General features: G+C 60.1%; 1 protein-coding gene across 1 annotated transcript; it reads left to right on the forward strand.

Moving 5' to 3' along the window:
- Positions 1–11927: 11927 nt before the first annotated feature.
- On the forward strand, positions 11928–17976 carry LOC124297841 (uncharacterized). Its single transcript, XM_046749163.1, has 3 exons — positions 11928–12235; positions 12482–14837; positions 14902–17976. Exons 1-3 carry the CDS (start codon positions 11928–11930, stop codon positions 17974–17976), a joined length of 5739 nt encoding a protein of 1912 aa, XP_046605119.1.
- The last annotated feature ends 2647 nt before the right edge of the window (positions 17977–20623 follow it).

Genomic DNA, 20623 nt, shown 5'->3' on the forward strand with positions numbered 1-20623 from the left:
GACTGGGGGGGGAGCGGATGGTTGTGTGTGCGACATCCCATACGCACACTCGGTATGCTTCCTCAGCAGCGGCTACCTACACGAAGTGGGCAGTGCAACCTCTTCGGCGAGCGGGGCCATCGCGACAGAGTGGGCAAGGGTTGAAAGCCTTGCTCACGAACATGCGGCCAAACAGATCAGACGAGGGGAGCCCCGGCCTCCGGCTACCAGGCCAGCAGAGGAGGGAGCGATGGTCCGGATGACCTACGGTGACGTGAATTACCTAGGTAATAACCGGGTCATCCTCTACTTCAAGAGACGACATGGGGGGGTCCAGCAGCTGGTCAACTCGACCAGCCCGCTGAAAATGCACCCCCCCTGGCGGGACGCGGTGGTGCTGGACGGGACAGTGTTCACCGCCAGCTGCCAGTGTAGCAGCTTGGCGGAGCACAAGCGCATGTTCCCGCACTACCGCACCACCGTGGAGACCGGGGTCACCAAGTCAAACTGGAGGGTGACGGTGGAAGCGACAAAAACCGGCGTGGCCGCGAAAAGAGGACACCACATCCGCACCGCGCAAAGCATGCTAGTGCGGTGCGGAAACAGTGAGGTGAAAGCTGACGGATGGAGGGGGTGTACAAGACAAGGTGCGCGAAGACACCCCCCCACGAACAGATGAATTAGTGTAAGTGAATTAGATCGATAAGAACTAGTGACCTGACTGTTTAACAAACTGACTAAACTGCAACAGCCGGTAAGACAGGAGTGAACATAAGCTAGCATAAGGACACCAGATGGTGCGGTAGTGTGTAGTTTTTTTTTCTTAGAATAAGTGAAAAGGCTTGCCAACAAAAACTATCAGGCAGTGACACGTGGAGCGGCAAGCAGACCGAGAAGGCGATGCCGCGTTGCGAGAGAAAGGGAGAGGCCAGGAGAACAGGCCGGCCACAGGGACGAGGTGAAGTAATGCGAAAGCGGTTCCGCCTCGTCCTGGGTGATGAGCGGCGGAGGGGTTTTAGCCGGTAAAAATCCGGCACTATCCGACGACATCCATGAACAACCGGATGTCTTTTGAAGATTTCCCCTTCGCCGCTGAACAAAAAAAAAAAAAAAAAAAAAAAAAAAAAAAAAAAAAAAAGGTTAGGTTAGGTTAGGTTAGGTTCCCCTACGTCGGTTGTCACCTTGTCGTGGTGTGGGGGCTTGGCGGTCGCAATGAATCTAGAGGACCTAATGACCAGGGCCCCAAAGCTCCTGGGCAAAGGCGAGACTAGATGAGCGACTACCACTAAGCACAACCGGCCCAGCCTCTCGAGGTTGGGTGAGGGAATGGCGAGGAATGAATGGGAAGCGAATGAATCGGATGTGGTCGAGACCTCTGAGGATATTCCTCCGAGACTAGCCAAGGCCGGACTAGTAATCCGCCGACCAGGGCTGCAAAAAATGTCTGTACCTTTCCTGTGGGCTTCTAGGAATCCGCAGGTTTGAAGTGGGAAAACCGCTATTTGCAGCTGGCTGGAGCCAATCGGAGGGTTGAATCTTGGGTTTCGGGCGCATGTATGGAGGATTACCTGGTCAGTATTTCCTCATACCCGAAGCTGGTAGGGTATTTCCGGCAAGGTCTTACCCGAATGGGGGCCTACCCTGTCTCGGATTGACTGACAGGGGAATCCCCCGGACGGAAGACCCTAAAGAGGTAAGGGGGGAGGGGGGGATCGCATGGATAGGGCTGACCACCCGACAAGCTGAAAGCAGCTTCCGTGCGAGTACGGGGTTAGGGTTCTTTCCGGCGGGGATAGATGCTGCACCGCGGTGCAGCTGCCATGATGGCCGAACCGTCGTAAGACTTAAACTACTTTAATATGGATCAACTTAACAAAACAAAAACAAGAAACAGTAACGATGAGATGGAGTTCGAGGTGTTTGAGGTTGACCCCTTCGCGAGAAGGACCAGCCTCCGCAGGTCACCACCACCGCCTATGCGGACCAACCGGGTGGAGATGCAGACGAGGGAGCCGGCGCCAATACAGACGCCGCTAGTCCTCGTCGACCTAGAAGCACCGACGAGGGAGGCGAAGGCTGTAGTGTCCGGACCGAAGGGAGCGATCCCCAAGGTCACGTCCAAAGCTGGGGCAAGGACGATGAGTTGCCCCAGCGCCACCAGCGGCGCCGCTGAGGTGAGCGGGAGGGATTGCCTGAAGTCCCTGATTGTCCTCCTTGAGGGCATGAAGGACTTCGCCCTCGCGCACAAAAACACTAATGTGGCGCTGAAAGAGGACACCACCAAGGCAGCTATTGTCGTCCGCCGGGTCGAAAGGGCCTGGAAGAAAATGGAGGAGGAGCTGGCGGCGGCCACGGCTCCACGCGTGGCAGAGGACAAGGCCACCCAGACTGAGAGAGATCCTCGGCAAGGGTCGCAGCAACAACTGCGGGCGACTGCCCAAAACGTGGCGACAAAGAGGAAGGAGATTTCCCCATCCACGGGGGCGGCGGAAAAACGGCCGCGCCCCGAGGAGAAAGAGAAAGTGGAGGGGAGTAAGGAAGCCTGGAGCGAGGTGGTGAGGAGAGGCCGCCCCAAGAGGCCGGTCAAACCCGCCACTACTGCCCCCCAGCAGCAAAAACAGCAAAAACAGCAAAAACAGCAAACTCAGCAAACGCAGAAGACGCCAGAGGTGGCCCAGCCGAAGGGCCAACCGAAGGGCGCGGCTAAGAGGAAGCCGGTCCGCCCGGATGCTGTACTAGTTAAGGTAACCAGCGGCACCAACTACGCCGACATGCTGAAAAAGATCAAGGGGGGCGTGAACCCGGACGAGACTGGTGCCAACATCACGGCGGTTAAGAAGACTAGGGGGGGTGACGTCCTCCTAGAAGTGAAAGGCGGTAGTGGTGCCCGGGCCCTGAGCGAGGCGGTTAGGGGGGTTCTGGGGGGAGAGGCGAAGGTCTCGACCCTGGAGCCGTCCATGGTCGTCGAGGTCAGAGACCTGGACGAAATAACCACGGAGGGGGAGGTAAGGGCGGCCCTGTCGGAGGCCCTGAAGGCCCCCGTGGTTGAATTGATAAGGCTGAGGCCGGGCTTCCGGGGAGCACAGACCGCGCTGTGCAGGATGCCAGAGCGGACCGCCCGGAAGCTGGTGGCCCTAGCCAAGATTAAGATAGGGTGGACCGCTTGCCGGATTCGCGAGAGGGTCGTGGTGGATCGGTGCCACCGGTGCCAGGGGTACGGGCACCACGCGGCGCAGTGCCTCGGGCCCGATAACTCCAACGCCTGCAGGAAGTGTGGCACGGAGGGGCACAGGGAGAATGAGTGCCAGGGGTGCCCGAGGTGCCTGACCTGCCAGAACCGGGGCCTGAGAGGCGACCACTTCTCGGGGAGTGGCCGCTGCAGTTCCTTCAAGGAGGAACTGCAGAAAGCCAAACTCCGGCAGGGAGGAAGGGCCGCTAGGAGGGTGCACAACAGCGCACCAGCCAAGCGGGAGACGGGCACGGCGGGGGTTACGGCAGTAATGCTCTCCCCCACCACGCATGGCGTATCATTCGGGAGGAGGCTCGATTTCAGCGCTCCAGTATGCCAGGAGTAAGGAGGAAAACCAGCACGGGACCCGGGGGCAGGCCTGGGGTAGTAATACTCCAGGTTAACCTGAACCGGAGCCGGGCCGCCCAGGACCTGCTGACTCAGACCGCCATGTCTATGGGGGCCGGCATACTGCTGGTATCTGAGCCTAGCGGGGCCGGGAAGCAGGGTAGCTGGCTGGTGGACACGAGGGGCGACGCGGCTATCCTTGGGACGAGTAATCTGACCTGCAGCCTGACACTGGGTGGTAGAGGCGAAGGTTTCGTGTGTTCGAGGGTAGGTAGCACGAGTGTCTTCAGTTGCTACTTCTCCCCCAACACGTCGACGCAAGCCCTGGAAATGCGGCTGGACGGCCTCGAGGAGGCAGTCAGGGCGGCTGGGAGTAGGATCCTTATAGCAGGGGACTTCAACGCGAAGTCGCCGCTGTGGGGATCCGATAGATGGGACGAGAGGGGCGAGATCGTGTCGGAATTCCTAGCCAGACTCGACCTCTGGCCCATAAACACGGGAGACGCCCCAACCTGGAGCAGGGAAGCCACTGGTGCGAGGTCGATCATCGACATTACGGTCGGCAGCCCCGGAGTAATAGCCGAGGTACAGGGATGGACGGTCCTCGAGGAAGAGAGCCTGAGCGACCACCGCTACATCTGCATGAAGTGGGTGGCGCACGGTGGAGCTCAGGCAACGGACAGAAGTGCCAGCCAGCGGTTTGGCGGGGGATGGGCCGTTAGGAATCTCGACAAGGTGGCCATGGCAGCCTGCCTCGACGCCGAGAAAGCTGAGTACAGGCCTGGCCCAACCAAGACCGGCGAGTCGGAGGTGGCCGCCCTCATGGACATCATCACCAGGGCATGCGATGCGGGGATGCCAAAAAAAAGGCCACCACGTGGTAAGACCGCCGCTCACTGGTGGACCAGTGAGATCGCCCAGCTCCGACGCGACTGTATCAGAGCCAGGCGGCGCATGCAGAGAGCGCGGGCCGAAGGCGAGGGCAACGCGGCGAGAGCCCTGGAATATAGGCGCGCCAAAAAAAGCCTGAGAGACAGGATTAAGGCTAGTAAGGCTAAGTGCTGGGAGGAGCTGCTGCAGGCGGTAGACGAGGACCCGTGGGGGCTGCCGTACAAGCTGGTCACCAAGAAGCTTGGGGGCCTGGGGCAGCCTGACGACCCGGTAACAGTCGAGAGGGTGCTAGATGAGTTGTTCCCAACGCAGGGTAGTACAACAAGCGACACGCCCTGCGGCGACGGTGGCCCCATAGAACCTTTCACCGAGGCGGAACTCGTCTACGCGGCACGGAGGCTCGGTAGGGGAAAGGCGCCAGGACCCGACGGAGTGCCGAACGAAGCCTTGGCCGTGGTTGCCGAGCGCTACCCAGACGCGCTCCTCAGGGCCTATAACGAGTGCCTCCGCGGTGGCGCTTTCCCTGATAGGTGGAAAAGGCAAAGGCTGGTGTTACTGCCTAAGGGGCAGGCTAAGAGCGGAGAGGCAACGAAATACCGGCCCATCAGCCTGATTGATACCGCCGGCAAGATGCTGGAAAGGTTGCTGCACGCCAGGCTTGAGGCAGCTCTGGACGCGTCGGGCGGACTGGCGGACAACCAGTTCGGCTTCCGCAGGGGTAGGTCTACCAACCAAGCTATCGACGAGGTGGTCGACATCGCCAGGAAAGCGAATGAACGCAAAGGCCGCTTCGCTACCCCCTGCTTGCTGGCGCTTTTGGATGTCAAAAACGCCTTCAACGTGGTGGGGCACGAAGTTATCCTGGAAGCAATGAAAAAGCGGAGGGACATGCCGGCGTACCTCCTGGCCATGGTCAAGAGTTACCTGGAAAACAGGCTACTCTTGTACCGCACCAGCGAAGGTGAGAGAACGCGCCGGCTGACGACAGGGGTCCCCCAGGGGTCGGTCCTCGGCCCACTCCTGTGGAACATGGCCTATGACGACCTGCTACGGCTGAGAATGCCAGAAGGGGTGACAACGATCGGCTTTGCCGACGATGTAGCTGTAGTGGTAACGGCAAGGACGGCGGAACTGCTCGAGTGCAAGGCCAACGAAGCGATCAGCAGTGCCTGGGCATGGCTGGCTGGTGTGGGGTTGGACTTGGCGGAAAGGAAGACGGAGATAGTGGTAATAACCAGGCGACACTCGCTGAAGGTGAACCCTATCAAAGTCAAGGGCCATGAGGTGAAGCCTACAGACAGCGTGAAGTACCTGGGAGTGACCATCGACGCCAGGTTGAACTTCGCGGCGCACGTGCGGCAGGCCGCTAACAGGGCCATGGGCGTAGCTGCGGCGATTGGCAGGCTAATGCCTAACATAGGGGGACCGGCCCACGTAAAAAGGAAACTCCTGGCGAGTGTGACCTACTCCGTTGCGCTCTACGGAGCCCCAGTATGGGCCGACGCCCTTTCGGTGGCGAGGAACAGGAGTAGACTGGAGGCGGCGGGAAGGGCCAGTGCACTGCGTGTAGTGTCGGCGTATCGCACTGTCTCGACGCCGGCCGTTATGGTGCTGGCGGGCCTGATCCCGCTGCACTTGATGGCGGCCGAACGGAAGAGAATCGCGGAGGTGGAGGCGATAAGCAGGGTCCGCAGCAAGGCGGCCAGGGCCAGATTAAGACGCGAAGAGCGGCTGAAGACCACCGAGGCATGGGACGCGGAATGGGGAGAGGCGGAGAAGGGGGCATGGACGAGGGAGGCGATACCCTCGGTAGTACCCTGGATTGACAGGAGGCACGGCCAGATGGAGTTCTACCTAACCCAAGGACTAACGGGACACGGGTGCTTCGGTACATACCTCCATCGCATAGGCAAGGAGATGACGACACGGTGCCACCATTGCGAAGCCGCTGCGGACGACGCTAACCACACGTGGTTCGTATGCCCGGCATGGAAGGAACCAAGAGAAGAATTGCGAAGCGTGACCGGACCGACCGCGAACATCCGGGAGGTAGTGTGCGCCATGTTGAAAGGGCCGGAGCAGTGGAGTGCGGTGGCTGCATACATCAAACGAGTGCTCCGCGACAAGGAGGAGCTTGAAAGGATCAGAAGGGGCGAACAGCCAGGCAGGGGACCCAACCCTGGCACGCCCACGCCCGCCATGGCGTGCGGCTGCGACCTGGCCTACAGGCACGCCGTTTGCTTCAAGAGCGCGGGCTACCTCACGGACGATGCGACCGAGCCCCCCAGCGACGCATCGAACATCTGCGTGTTACAGGACAAGATCGTGCGCCTGGCGGCAAAGCATGCCGCCCAGGAGATCGGAAGAGGACCGCCCGCGGTCAGTGCGACAATGCCGGGCAGTGAGGGTGCAAGGGTTCGTATGACCTACGGTGACGTTAATTACGTAGGCAACAACCGGGCCATCTTGTACCTGAAACGCAGGTACGGAGGCCAGCAAATGCTAACGAACTCGTGCAGCCCGTTAAACATGCAACCGCCGGGGCTAGACATCGTGGTACTCGACGGCGTGGTATTTACCGCCGATTGCCAGTGCATCAGCTGGGCCGAACATGAGAGGATGTTCCCACACCATAGGTCCACAGTAGACAAGGGAGTCACCTGCTCAGACTGGCGACTGGAAAGGACGCGGACGTTGCAGGAAAGTGTGCAGAAGCATGGCTGGGGCCACGTAAGCACGGCCAGCAATATGCTCTGCAGAAAACATTGATAGTGATAGTGTGCTGTAAGACGTGAAGTGGGACTACCGACACAGACAAATAAGCGATTTGGCAGGACATTCTTGCAAAGCCAACCAGCGAACCAGCTTGAAACTGTGTAGATTTAGTTTATGCGAATAAGTGAAAAGGGTACAGACTAGCCAGAAGGTAACCCAAGTGATGAGCGGCCACCAGACACCGGGCAATTAACGGTGTGGTGACGCGGGACTAGGCCGCCGTAAACTTTGCGTCAGCAAAATACCGGCGGCAGTGGGTCACGGCTGAGCGGCGTCGACTGGCGACGAACTTAAAGCTATAAACAATCGGGCGCGGGCTGGCGACCTTGCTGAGCCAGCAAACTCCGGCGAGCAGCAAGACTCGGCAGGTTACCGCCAGTAGACGGTAAGATTACATTTAAGTAGTAAATAATACTAACACTAGAATAAGTGTACATTGTAAGTAGTAAGTAGCAATTAACACTATTAATGGGCCTGGGTGGTCACGCTATTATAGCATGACAGTCACGGTCGACTGCGGCAGGGCGTTAACCACAGAGCAGGTGTACACGAGCTGGCGCGGAACTCTTGCGTCAGCAAATTCCGCGCCGGCAGTAGGCCGCGTACCATGTGTGCGCTAAGTAGCGCGGGCAGACACAACAGTGCGGGCAAGCCGGCGCGAAACCCTTGCGTCAGCAAATTCCGCGCCGGCAGTAGGTCGCGCACTGTGTGTACGTACTGCGCGTGCGGTAGAACGGCCGGAGCAATAAATAACAACAACTGCTCAACTGCTCTGTGGGATAATGGTAATTATCATTAATTTATATATGATACTAATAGTAGTTGACTCATGAGTGAAATAGGAAGGGATAGTAACTAACTCATGCAGTCACTAGCAAGCGGGTGACTGCTTGCATAAGTGGCGAGTAGGTGGTTAACGTAAAGTAGAAGTGTAATGGTAATTATAATTAATGTATAGCACAAGGAACGGTAGGGAGGCGCAGCCTTGACAGGCCGGCAAGGAACACACTCCGCGTCGGCTGGCGAGCTGGCCGCGGAATGAACGAGAGGCCAGGAAAACAGGCCGGCCACAGGGACGAGGTGAAGTAATGCGAAAGCGGTTCCGCCTCGTCCTGGGTGATGAGCGGCGGAGGGGTTTTAGCCGGTAAAAATCCGGCACTATCCGATGACATCCAAGAACAACCGGATGTCTTTTGAAGATTTCCCCTTCGCCGCTGAACAAAAAAAAAAAAAAAAAAAAAAAACAAAAAAAAGGTTAGGTTAGGTTAGGTTGGGTTGGGTTGGGTTGGGTTGGGTTGGGTTGGGTTGGATTGGGTTGGGTTGGGTTGGGTTGGGTTGGGTTGGGTTGGGTTGGGTTGGGTTGGGTTGGGTTGGGTTGGGTTGGGTTGGGTTGGGTTGGGTTGGGTTGGGTTGGGTTGGGTTGGGTTGGGTTGGGTTGGGTTGGGTTGGGTTGGGTTGGGTTGGGTTGGGTTGGGTTGGGTTGGGTTGGGTTGGGTTGGGTTGGGTTGGGTTGGGTTGGGTTGGGTTGGGTTGGGTTGGGTTGGGTTGGGTTGGGTTGGGTTGGGTTGGGTTAGGTTAGGTTAGGTTAGGTTAGGTTAGGTTAGGTTAGGTTAGGTTAGGTTAGGTTAGGTTAGGTTAGGTTAGGTTAGGTTAGGTTAGGTTAGGTTAAGGCTGCGAAGGCCAAAGCCTGGGAAGACCTCGTGGGTTCCGTGGAAGCGGACCCATGGGGCCTACCATACAAACTAGTGCTGGGCAGGCTTCGCACCGCCACGAGGGGGCTGACGGAGACCCTCGACAGCCAAACCCTGGGGAGACTCCTTACGGCGTTATTCCCAAGAGGAGAGGGCAGCGCACCGATAAGCCAGGAAGACCGGAGCTGGAATGAGGGCTGGGCGGTCACGATCGAAGAAGTTCAGTCCGCGTTTAAGAAGGGGTGCGGGCGAAGCACCGCCCCGGGACCAGACGGCGTCAGAGGAGCCGCGTGGGCGGGAGTCCCCGAGGGGATGACCACCCTGATTGCCAAGATGTTTACGGCGTGCCTACGGGAGGGGCACGTCCCGCGAACTTGGAAGAGGGCCCGCCTAGTGCTCATCCCCAAAGGTGGCACGTCCGGCGGACCTCTTCCTAAGGTCAGACCTATATGCCTTTTGGGCGAACTGGGGAAGGCGTTTGAAAGGATACTGGTTTCTCGATTGGGGGACTGGATGGAGGAGAACCCCCGGGCCCGGCTGTCAGACGATCAGTACGGCTTCCGGAAAGGGCGGTCAACGATCGACGCGCTCATTAGGGTGCGGGAGTTTGTCGAGGGCGCCACAAGGATGGGAGGCTGCGCGGTGGCTGTATCTCTTGATATAGCCAACGCGTTCAACAGCCTCCCATGGCCAGTCATCACGAGCGCGCTCGCGACAAAGGGAGTACCCGCGTATATACGGCATGTCATTAACAATTATCTTTGTCACAGGTACGTCGAGTACGTAACGGAGGGCGGGGGAGTGAGCAGCCTGGCGGTGACAGCCGGAGTTCCGCAGGGATCTGTTTTAGGTCCTCTGCTGTGGATCATGTCGTTCGACCAGGTCCTGCGGGTTGGAGCGGAGCCGGATACCGCGGTAGTATGTTACGCGGACGACACCCTGGTCCTGAGTGCCGCGGCGGATCCAGCTTCAGCGGTGGCGCTGGCCAACGTAATGGTGGCGAGGATGTGCCGAAGCATAACGGGACTTGGGCTGAGAATATCTGCCGATAAGACGGAGGCGGTCCTCTTCGGCCGCGCTGGAAAGGGGATGGTGGGACACACCCCGGACGTGAGGGTGGGCTCGCAGAGGATCCCATTGGCGGGATCCATGAAGTACCTTGGGGTCTGGCTGGACTCCGGGCTTACGTTCCGGGTGCACTTCGCGGCCATGGAAGCAAAGGTCGGGGGCATCACGAGGGCCCTATCCAGACTAATGCCGAACCTGAGAGGGCCGTCGGAGGCGAAGCGGCGATTGTATGCAGGGACCCTGTTCGCGGTCATCTTGTACGGGGCCCCGGTATGGGGGGACGTGGCGGAAGGATCCAGGCCCATCCAACGAGCCATGGGGAAATTCCAGCGGAAAATCTGCACGAGAGTGGTCGCGGCATACCGGACGGCGTCCATGGTGTCCGTCACCCTGCTAGCCCGAACAACGCCGCTGCACTTGGTGGCTGGTGCCTACCGACGGGCATATGGCTGGATGCGGGAGGTGCGAGCGATTACGGGAGGCTACTCGGCTGAAGAAGCAAAGGCGGTAAGGGCGAGAGAGCTCCTCGCTGCCCGCGAATGTTGGAGGAGGTCCCTGGAGGGTCCCGACCTCCCCAGTGGGAGGCTAAGAGCGGCGATTGTCGGCAACTGGGACGAGTGGCACGGCAGGGGACACGGAAGGCTGACCTTCCGGCTGACCCAGGTGCTGACGGGCCACGGCTGTTTCGCCGACTTCCTGCACAGGATAGGAAGGGCGGAACGGCCGGACTGCCAGCACTGCGGGGGGGCCGCGGACACAGCGAGCCACACAGTGGAAACATGCCCAGCGTGGGCGGAGGATAGGGCGGCCCTGCGGGAGGCCGTTGGGGGGGACTTGACCCTGCCTGGATTAGTACGAGCGATGTCGAGCTCGAGAGAGGGATGGGCGGCAGTGGCCCGCTTCGCGGAGCGGGTGATCGCCGCGAAAGAGATACAGGAGAGAGCGCGGCAGCAGCAGGCCTCGCAGCGCGGGGGAAATGAGACCCGGTAGAGTAGGTTACGCGGGCCGAACGGCAGAACGGTAGTTCGGACAGGCGGGGACCTGAACGGGTTGGCGGGGTGGGTTGCCGGCCGAGCTCCGCTCCGTCCCTCAGGGCGGGCCGGGGGAGGCGCAGAGGGGCATAGGTGGTGACAGGTAGCGCGGTGTAGGTCGCAGTAGGCCCCGGTTAGGGTTAGGGCTAGGGCCTCTCTGCCTAATGCTTCCTCTTCATCTTCGGCCCCAACCCCCTGGGACGGCGACTGGAGCGCGACGCCGTGCAGTCTTGCCCGACCCCCGCGAGGGTAGTCTTGGCCCCTTAAGGGCGCAGAGAGTGGGAATCACCCTCGGCATTGGGCGGCTTCGACTCACGAAGCGCCAGCCACAGAGCAGACAGGGGGAGGATCCTCACGAGGAAGGTAGTCGTCACTATAGCTAGCGCGAGGGGAGGGAAGGGGAAGCGCAAGCCCCGACAGGCTGGACACGCAGCCGCGTATAAGTGCCGGGGGGCTCCCTGAAGATATGCCTCGCGCGGTTCCGGGGAGTCCCCTACCCGCACCAGGGTGGCCGCTGGTTTTTTAGTGGGTGCGAGTCCCACACTACCCCGAGGATCCTTGCGCGGATCCTCGGAGTGTGCATAAGGCATTTTTCCAGCGATAACAAAAAAAAAAAAAAAAAAAAAAAAAGGTTAGGTTAGGTTAGGTTAGGTTAGGTTAGGTTAGGTTAGGTTAGGTTAGGTTAGGTTAGGTTAGGTTAGGTTAGGTTAGGTTAGGTTAGGTTAGGTTAGGTTCCCCTACGTCGGCTGTCACCTTGTCGTGGTGTAGGGGCTTGACGGCCGCGATGAATCTCGACGACCCGACGCCCCGGGGCTTCAAAACCCCGTGGCGGAAGTGATTCTAGACGAGCGTCCACTAAGAACAGCCGGCCCAGCCCCTCGGGGCTGGGTGTATGAATGTTAGTGTGAATGGGCGATGTATACATGGGATGCGGTCGGGGCCCCTGGGGCGATTTCTCAGAGACTAGCCAAGGAAGGAGTAGTTGCCGACCGACCGGGGCTGCGGGTGAAGTCAGTACCTTTACCGGACCTCTGTGGCGTACTACGGGTAAACGTAAGGCCACGGAACCTCGGTTCCCTGGCGAAGGTCCCAGGAAACCACATGTCCAAAGTGGGAGAACCGCTCCTCGCAGCTGACTGGAGCCAATCTGGGAGTCAAACCTCGGATCCCGGGCGCATGTGTGGAGGATTACCCGGTCAGTATTTCCTCATACCCGACGTCCGGTAGGGCAAATCCGGCAACGTCTTACCGGGTCGGGGCCTACCCTGTTTCGGATTGACAGGGGAATCCCCGGCCTGGCGACGTTAAAGATGTAGGGACGGGGGGTTCGAGCGGATAGGGCAGACCACCTGACAAACCGACAGCGGCTTCCGTTCGAGGGGGTAGGACTCTTACCGGCGGGGATAGATGCCACACCGCGGTGTGGCTGCCATGATGGCCGAACCGTCGTTATTTACTTTTTGTTACAGAATGGATATCTCAATTTTTGATCACCCAAATAAAACCAAGCAAGGAGGAGGAGGAGAGGACAGGGAGATACGGGGACGCCCCATCGTTAGGGGAATTAGCTGGCCCCCAGTCACGGCAAATACGGGAACGGACCCAGTGGCTGATACACATGCGGCCAAGGCCCCTGGGAAGGAGGGGAAGGGGGAGACCACGACAACGGCACCTGCAGATAAGCAACCCCCGCAGACGCTGTGCCAACAGGGGAGCAAGAGGAAGGGGAGCGAGCTCACCCCACCAGGAGTCGCGAGTTCCACGGACGACGAGGAGCCGACCCTGTCGCGCAGGCCGGTAAGTACGCGGGGAGGCATACCGGGAGCCGTAGAAAGCGGGGCCGGAGAGGCGAGAGATGCGCCTTCGGCCAACGAGAGTGAAGGACAGCAACAACAACAGCAAAAGAAAAGTACTGGTACGCGCCCTAAGGACAAAAAGCGGCGCGTTGTCCTCAACAACAAGGGAGCCTACGCCGCAGGGGGCTCGGACACAGACGACTCGGCATCCGAGGAAGTTACACACAGTCAACGTCCGGGGATGGCAAAACCCCCCCCTACCGCCACGAAGGCCAGGGGAAAGACCACCGGTACGGGGACGAGTTCCCCAGAAGACACGCCGGCGGGCATAGGTCCCGCCGAATACAGACATATGACCGCGGCAGATCTGGGAGCCCAGATCAGAGACTGGATTGAGGAAATCGATGGCATCAGGGTAAGATGCAAATCTATGAACGGTAGGATGAGCGGGGAAATAAAAAGAAGAGTGGGCTGGGCGAAAAACGCCTTGCTCACCCTTACCGGCAAAGCGGAAATGGCAGCCGGTCCCGCAGAGCTCCTGGAGGAGAAGAGGAGGTTGGAAATCCAGGTCCAGGATGGAATGAGGGAGAGAGAGAAACTACAGAGAAAGCTTGAGGAGTATCGGGTGGCCCTAGGGAGAGCCCAGACCGGGGCAAAAACCCCCGTCGTAGATACCTACGCGACGGTCACCAGGGGGACACCCCCAACAACGCTGTCGCTCGATATTCAGGCGGCAGCGGTGGGCACGGCAGTGGAAACCAGCGAGGGCCAGCCCACAGCGACGTCGACCGGCGCGTCAGATCTCGGACTCCGATTCACGGACTCCGAGCTTTACCTGGTCCCGGATGAGGACAGGGCCAGGAGTGAAGAGCTGGCCAGGCAAGCAGCGGCCCTCAGGCAAGTTCGAGAAGAGGTGAACCGGATCTCCCGCATGCTGAGCAGCACGAGAGACGGGGGAAGCCCAAACCTAAGCCTCACCGCGACTGCCCTGGGCGCCGCAAGAGGAAGAGGTGCAGGCCCCGAACCGCCCAGCAAAGCGTCTGCGGTGCCTAACACTGCCCGAGAAATCACCAAGCCCATGGTGGAAGCCCCAGGCGCGGCAGACTCCCCAATGGAGACAGACGACGTCGCTTGGGTCGAGGTGCGACGGAAAGGCGCGACGGCGAACGTAAAGAGGAAGAAGAAGGAGGAGCGACTAACCGCAGGGACCCCCTCCGGAGGGGCAAACCATAGTGGGTCGGCAGCGGAGGCCAGACTAAGGGTCCCACCGTCGACACAGGCGCAGACAGGGGCGAGCAAACCGCCCGGAGTCGCGCGAAAGGCCCCGAGAACCGCGGCGGTTGCAATTAAGTGCAGAGGGGAGAGCTCCCGATATGCAGAAATCCTGCAATTCGCCCGTAGCAAAATACAACTAGAGGAGTTGGATATAGGAGGGACCAGGGTCCGGCGAGCAGCCAACGGTGGGGTACTCATTGAGATACCCGGACCCGAAAATGCAAAGAAGGCGGACGCCTTGGCGGAGCGGCTCTCCAACATAATCGGAGAGAGATATGGCGATGCGGTCCAGGTGACGCGACCGTCAACTAAGGGGGAGTTGAGAGTGCAAGGGCTGGACGATTCGGTTACAACTGAGGAGCTGGCCCGCACCCTAGCGGAGCAGGGAGGATGCGGCCCACAGGAGATACGTGTAGGCCCCCCTCGCAGAATGGCTGGCGGGCTCTTCAGCGCCTGGGTGCAATGCCCCCTAAGAGCAGCCACAACCGTAGCGGCAAAGGGGAAATTTAAAATAGGCTGGACCATAGCCAGAGTCGAGCTACTGGAGGCGCGGCCCCGGCAATGTTATAGGTGCTGGGGCTTTGGCCACATAGGCACCTCGTGCAACGCACCGGCAGCGCGCGGGCGCGCGTGCTTCAGATGCGGCAGCGAGGGGCACCAGGCGAGGAGCTGCACATCCGCCCCGAAATGTGTAGTGTGCGATACCAAGGGGAGGAACAGCGCCCACAGGATGGGGTCGGGACGCTGCGCGTCGGTTAGCGAACGGGGTCGGGGGCCCGTAGCCAGGAACATAACAGATGGCCAGGTTCTTCTTACAGGGCAACCTGAATCATAGCCGGGGGGCTCAGGACCTACTGAGCCAGTTCGCGCTGGAAGAGGGGGTGGATGTGTGTCTCATATCCGAGCCACACTCCATCCCGGGTGCAGACAGTTGGCTGAGCAGTGAGGATGGCCTTGCGGCCATATTTTGGAGGACGGAGGGTGATGCACCACGGTGCTCCCTACTGGAGAGGGGAAGGGGGTACGTAGCGGCTAAATGCGGAAATCTAGCAATTGTGTCTGTCTACATATCCCCCAACGTCTCCATGCAAGCCTTTGAGGCATTCATGGACGACCTGGATCGGGTGGTCCGGTCAGCAGGCGGTGGCGGTAGGGGAGTATTGGTGGGCGGCGATTTTAACGCCCGCTCGCCGACATGGGACCCAACGGGGAGCAACCGCAGGGGGGAGCTTCTGGAGAGATGGGCGGCGTCGTGCGGAATAAGCCTGCATAATGATGGGTGCACGGCAACATGTGTCAGGGCACAGGGCTATTCGGTTGTCGACCTGACGTGGTCGACGCCGAATTTGACGCCGATGGTACAGCAATGGCGGGTCCTTACGGAGACGGAGACGCTATCGGACCATCTCTACATAGTTTACGAGGTACGGGTCCCCCGGCGCGTAAGATCTGTGGCCGGGGGGGGACACGCACGATGGAACTGGCGTAAATTCAAAACAGAGTGCTTCCGGGAATCCCTAGAGACCTGTCTGGCATGGGGACCAACGGGAGAGGATCAGACCACATCGGCCGGCCTCGCCGCATGGGTGGAGAGAGCCATGACGCAGGCTTGCGACGCGGCTGCTCCCAGAGCCCGACCCAAGAGCTGCAGGAGGACCACACACTGGTGGAACGAGGACCTGACTGAACAGCGCAGGCGCTGCGTGGCAGCAAGAAGACGGCTTACCAGAATCAGGAGAGCGGCCAGCGGCCCCCACCATGATGCAGAGGCCGAGTACCGCGCCAGCAAACGGAGGCTGCGGGATGGCATCAAGGCTGCGAAGGCCAAAGCCTGGGAAGACCTCGTGGGTTCCGTGGAAGCGGACCCATGGGGCCTACCATACAAACTAGTGCTGGGCAGGCTTCGCACCGCCACGAGGGGGCTGACAGAAACTCTCGACAGCCAAACCCTGGGGAGACTCCTTACGGCGTTATTCCCAAGAGGAGAGGGCAGCGCACCGATAGGCCAGGAAGACCGGAGCTGGGATGAGGGTTGGGCGGTCACGACCGAAGAAGTTCAGTCCGCGTTTAAGAAGGGGAGCGGGCGAAACACCGCCCCGGGACCAGACGGCGTCAGAGGAGCCGCGTGGGCGGGAGTCCCCGAGGGGATGACCACCCTGATTGCCAGGATGTTTACGGCGTGCCTACGGGAGGGGCACGTCCCGCGAACTTGGAAGAGGGCCCGCCTAGTGCTCATCCCCAAAGGAGGCACGTCCGGCGGACCTCTTCCTAAGGTCAGACCTATATGCCTTCTGGGCGAACTGGGGAAGGCGTTTGAAAGGGTACTGGTTTCCCGATTGGGGGACTGGATGGAGGAGAACCCCCGGGCACGGCTGTCAGACGACCAGTACGGTTTTCGGAAAGGACGGTCAACGATCGACGCGCTCATTAGAGTGCGGGAGTTCGTCGAGGGCGCCACAAGGATGGGAGGCTGTGCGGTGGCTGTATCTCTTGATATAGCCAACGCGTTCAACAGCCTCCCATGGCCAGTCATCACGAACGCGCTCGCGACAAAGGGAGTACCCGCGTATATACGGCATGTTATTAACAATTATCTTTGTCACAGGTACGTCGAGTACGTAACGGAGGGCGGGGGAGTGAGCAGCCTGGAGGTGACAGCTGGAGTTCCGCAGGGATCTGTTTTAGGTCCCCTACTGTGGATCATGTCGTTCGACCAGGTCCTGCAGGTTGGAGCGGAGCCGGATACCGCGGTAGTATGTTACGCGGATGACACCCTGGTCCTGAGTGCCGCGGCGGATCCGGCTTCAGCGGTGGCGCTGGCCAACGTAATGGTGGCGAGGGTGTGCCGAAGCATAACGGGCCTTGGGCTGAGAATTTCTGCCGATAAGACGGAGGCGGTCCTCTTCGGCCGCGCTGGAAAGAGGATGGTGGGACACACACCGGACGTGAGGGTGGGCTCGCAGAGGATCCCACTGGCGGGATCCATGAAGTACCTTGGGGTCTGGCTGGACTCCGGGCTTACGTTCCGGGTGCACTTCGCGGCGATGGAAGCAAAGGTCGGGGGCATCACGAGGGCCCTATCCCGACTAATGCCGAACCTGAGAGGGCCGTCGGAGGCGAAGCGGCGACTATATGCAGGGACCCTGTTCGCGGTCATCTTGTACGGGGCCCCGGTATGGGGGGACGTGGCGGAAGGATCCAGGCCCATCCAACGAGCCATGGGGAAACTCCAGCGGAAGATCTGCACGAGAGTGGTCGCGGCATACCGGACGGCGTCCATGGTATCCGTCACCCTGCTAGCCCGAACAACGCCGCTGCACTTGGTGGCTGGTGCCTACCGACGGGCATATGGCTGGATGCGGGAGGCGCGAGCGATTACGGGAGTCTACTCGGCTGAAGAAGCAAAGGCTGTAAGGGCGAGAGAGCTCCTCGTTGCCCGCGAATGTTGGAGGAGGTCCCTGGAGGGTCCCGACCTCCCCAGTGGGAGGTTGAGAGCGGCGATTGAAGGCAACTGGGATGAGTGGCACGGCAGGGGACACGGAGGGCTGACCTTCCGGCTGACCCAGGTGCTGACGGGCCACGGCTGTTTCGCCGACTTCCTGCACAGGATAGGAAGGGCGGAACGGCCGGACTGCCAGCACTGCGGGGGGGCCGCGGACACAGCGAGCCACACAGTGGAAACATGCCCAGCGTGGGCGGAGGATAGGGCGGCCCTGCGGGAGGCCATTGAGGGGGACCTGACCCTGCCTGGATTAGTACGAGCGATGTCGAGCTCGGGAGAGGGATGGGCGGCAGTGGCCCGCTTCGCGGAGCGGGTGATCGCCGCGAAAGAGATAGAGGAGAGAGCGCGGCAGCAGCAGGCCTCGCAGCGCGGGGGAAATGAGACCCGGTAGGGTAGGATACGCGGGCCGAACGGCAGAACAGCGGTAGTTCGGATAGGTGGGGACCTGAACGGGTTGGCGGGGTGGGTTGCCGGCCGAGCTCCGCTCCGTCCCTCAGGGCGGGCCGGGGGAGGCGCAGAGGGGCATAGGTGGTGACAGGTAGCGCGGCGTAGGTCGCAGTAGGCCCCCGGTTAGGGTTAGGGCTAGGGCCTCTCTGCCTAATGCCTCCTCTTCATCTTCGGCCCCAACCCCCTGGGACGGCGACTGGAGCGCGACGCCGTGCAGTCTTGCCCGGCCCCCGCGAGGGTAGTCTTGGCCCCTTAAGGGCGCAGAGAGTGGGAATCACCCTCGGCATTGGGCGGCTTCGACTCACGAAGCGACAGCCACAGAGCAGACAGGGGGAGGATCCTCACGAGGAAGTTAGTAGTCGTCACTATAGCTAGCGCGAGGGGAGGGAAGGGGAAGCGCAAGCCCCGACAGGTTGGATACGCAACCGCGTATAAGTGCCGGGGGGCTCCCTGAAGATATGCCTCGCGCGGTTCCGGGGAGTCCCCTACCCGCACCAGGGTGGCCGCTGGTTTTTTAGTGGGTGCGAGTCCCACACTACCCCGAGGATCCTTGCGCGGACCCTCGGGGTGTGCATAAGGCATTTTTCCAGCGATAACAAAAAAAAAAAAAGGTTAGGTTAGGTTAGGTTAGGTTAGGTTAGGTTAGGTTAGGTTAGGTTAGGTTAGGTTAGGTTAGGTTAGGTTAGGTTAGGTTAGGTTAGGTTAGGTTAGGTTAGGTTAGGTTAGGTTAGGTTAGGTTAGGTTCCCCTACGTCGGCTGTCACCTTGTCGTGGTGTAGGGGCTTGACGGCCGCGATGAATCTCGACGACCCGACGCCCCGGGGCTTCAAAACCCCGTGGCGGAAGTGATTCTAGACGAGCGTCCACTAAGAACAGCCGGCCCAGCCCCTCGGGGCTGGGTGTATGAATGTAAGTGTGAATGGGCGATGTATACATGGGATGCGGTCGGGGCCCCTGGGGCGATTTCTCAGAGACTAGCCAAGGAAGGAGTAGTTGCCGACCGACCGGGGCTGCGGGTGAAGTCAGTACCTTTACCGGACCTCTGTGGCGTACTACGGGTAAACGTAAGGCCACGGAACCTCGGTTCCCTGGCGAAGGTCCCAGGAAACCACATGTCCAAAGTGGGAGAACCGCTCCTCGCAGCTGACTGGAGCCAATCTGGGAGTCAAACCTCGGATCCCGGGCGCATGTGTGGAGGATTACCCGGTCAGTATTTCCTCATACCCGACGTCCGGTAGGGCAAATCCGGCAACGTCTTACCGGGTCGGGGCCTACCCTGTTTCGGATTGACAGGGGAATCCCCGGCCTGGCGACGTTAAAGATGTAGGGACGGGGGGTTCGAGCGGATAGGGCAGACCACCTGACAAACCGACAGCGGCTTCCGTTCGAGGGGGTAGGACTCTTACCGGCGGGGATAGATGCCACACCGCGGTGTGGCTGCCATGATGGCCGAACCGTCGTTATTTACTTTTTGTTACAGAATGGATATCTCAATTTTTGATCACCCAAATAAACCCAAGCAAGGAGGAGGAGGAGAGGACAGGGAGATACGGGGACGCCCCATCGTTAGGGGAATTAGCTGGCCCCCAGTCACGGCAAATACGGGAACGGACCCAGTGGCTGATACACATGCGGCCAAGGCCCCTGGGAAGGAGGGGAAGGGGGAGACCACGACAACGGCACCTGCAGATAAGCAACCCCCGCAGACGCTGTGCCAACAGGGGAGCAAGAGGAAGGGGAGCGAGCTCACCCCACCAGGAGTCGCGAGTTCCACGGACGACGAGGAGCCGACCCTGTCGCGCAGGCCGGTAAGTACGCGGGGAGGCATACCGGGAGCCGTAGAAAGCGGGGCCGGAGAGGCGAGAGATGCGCCTTCGGCCAACGAGAGTGAAGGACAGCAACAACAACAGCAAAAGAAAAGTACTGGTACGCGCCCTAAGGACAAAAAGCGGCGCGTTGTCCTCAACAACAAGGGAGCCTACGCCGCAGGGGGCTCGGACACAGACGACTCGGCATCCGAGGAAGTTACACACAGTCAACGTCCGGGGATGGCAAAACCCCCCCCTACCGCCACGAAGGCCAGGGGAAAGACCACCGGTACGGGGACGAGTTCCCCAGAAGACACGCCGGCGGGCATAGGTCCCGCCGAATACAGACATATGACCGCGGCAGATCTGGGAGCCCAGATCAGAGACTGGATTGAGGAAATCGATGGCATCAGGGTAAGATGCAAATCTATGAACGGTAGGATGAGCGGGGAAATAAAAAGAAGAGTGGGCTGGGCGAAAAACGCCTTGCTCACCCTTACCGGCAAAGCGGAAATGGCAGCCGGTCCCGCAGAGCTCCTGGAGGAGAAGAGGAGGTTGGAAATCCAGGTCCAGGATGGAATGAGGGAGAGAGAGAAACTACAGAGAAAGCTTGAGGAGTATCGGGTGGCCCTAGGGAGAGCCCAGACCGGGGCAAAAACCCCCGTCGTAGATACCTACGCGACGGTCACCAGGGGGACACCCCCAACAACGCTGTCGCTCGATATTCAGGCGGCAGCGGTGGGCACGGCAGTGGAAACCAGCGAGGGCCAGCCCACAGCGACGT

Source organism: Neodiprion virginianus, chromosome 2, assembly GCF_021901495.1.
Source record: "Neodiprion virginianus isolate iyNeoVirg1 chromosome 2, iyNeoVirg1.1, whole genome shotgun sequence".
Lineage (NCBI taxonomy): Eukaryota > Metazoa > Arthropoda > Insecta > Hymenoptera > Diprionidae > Neodiprion > Neodiprion virginianus.

Bases quoted from the DNA above. Each gene is read 5' to 3' on its own strand.
- LOC124297841 (XM_046749163.1), top strand. From the start codon at position 11,928: ATGTATACATGGGATGCGGTCGGGGCCCCTGGGGCGATTTCTCAGAGA. The intron at 12,236-12,481 runs GTAGGGCAAATC...TTTTTGTTACAG, and splicing joins TTCCTCATACCCGACGTCCG to AATGGATATCTCAATTTTTG. The intron at 14,838-14,901 runs GTTAGCGAACGG...TTCTTCTTACAG, and splicing joins GGTCGGGACGCTGCGCGTCG to GGCAACCTGAATCATAGCCG.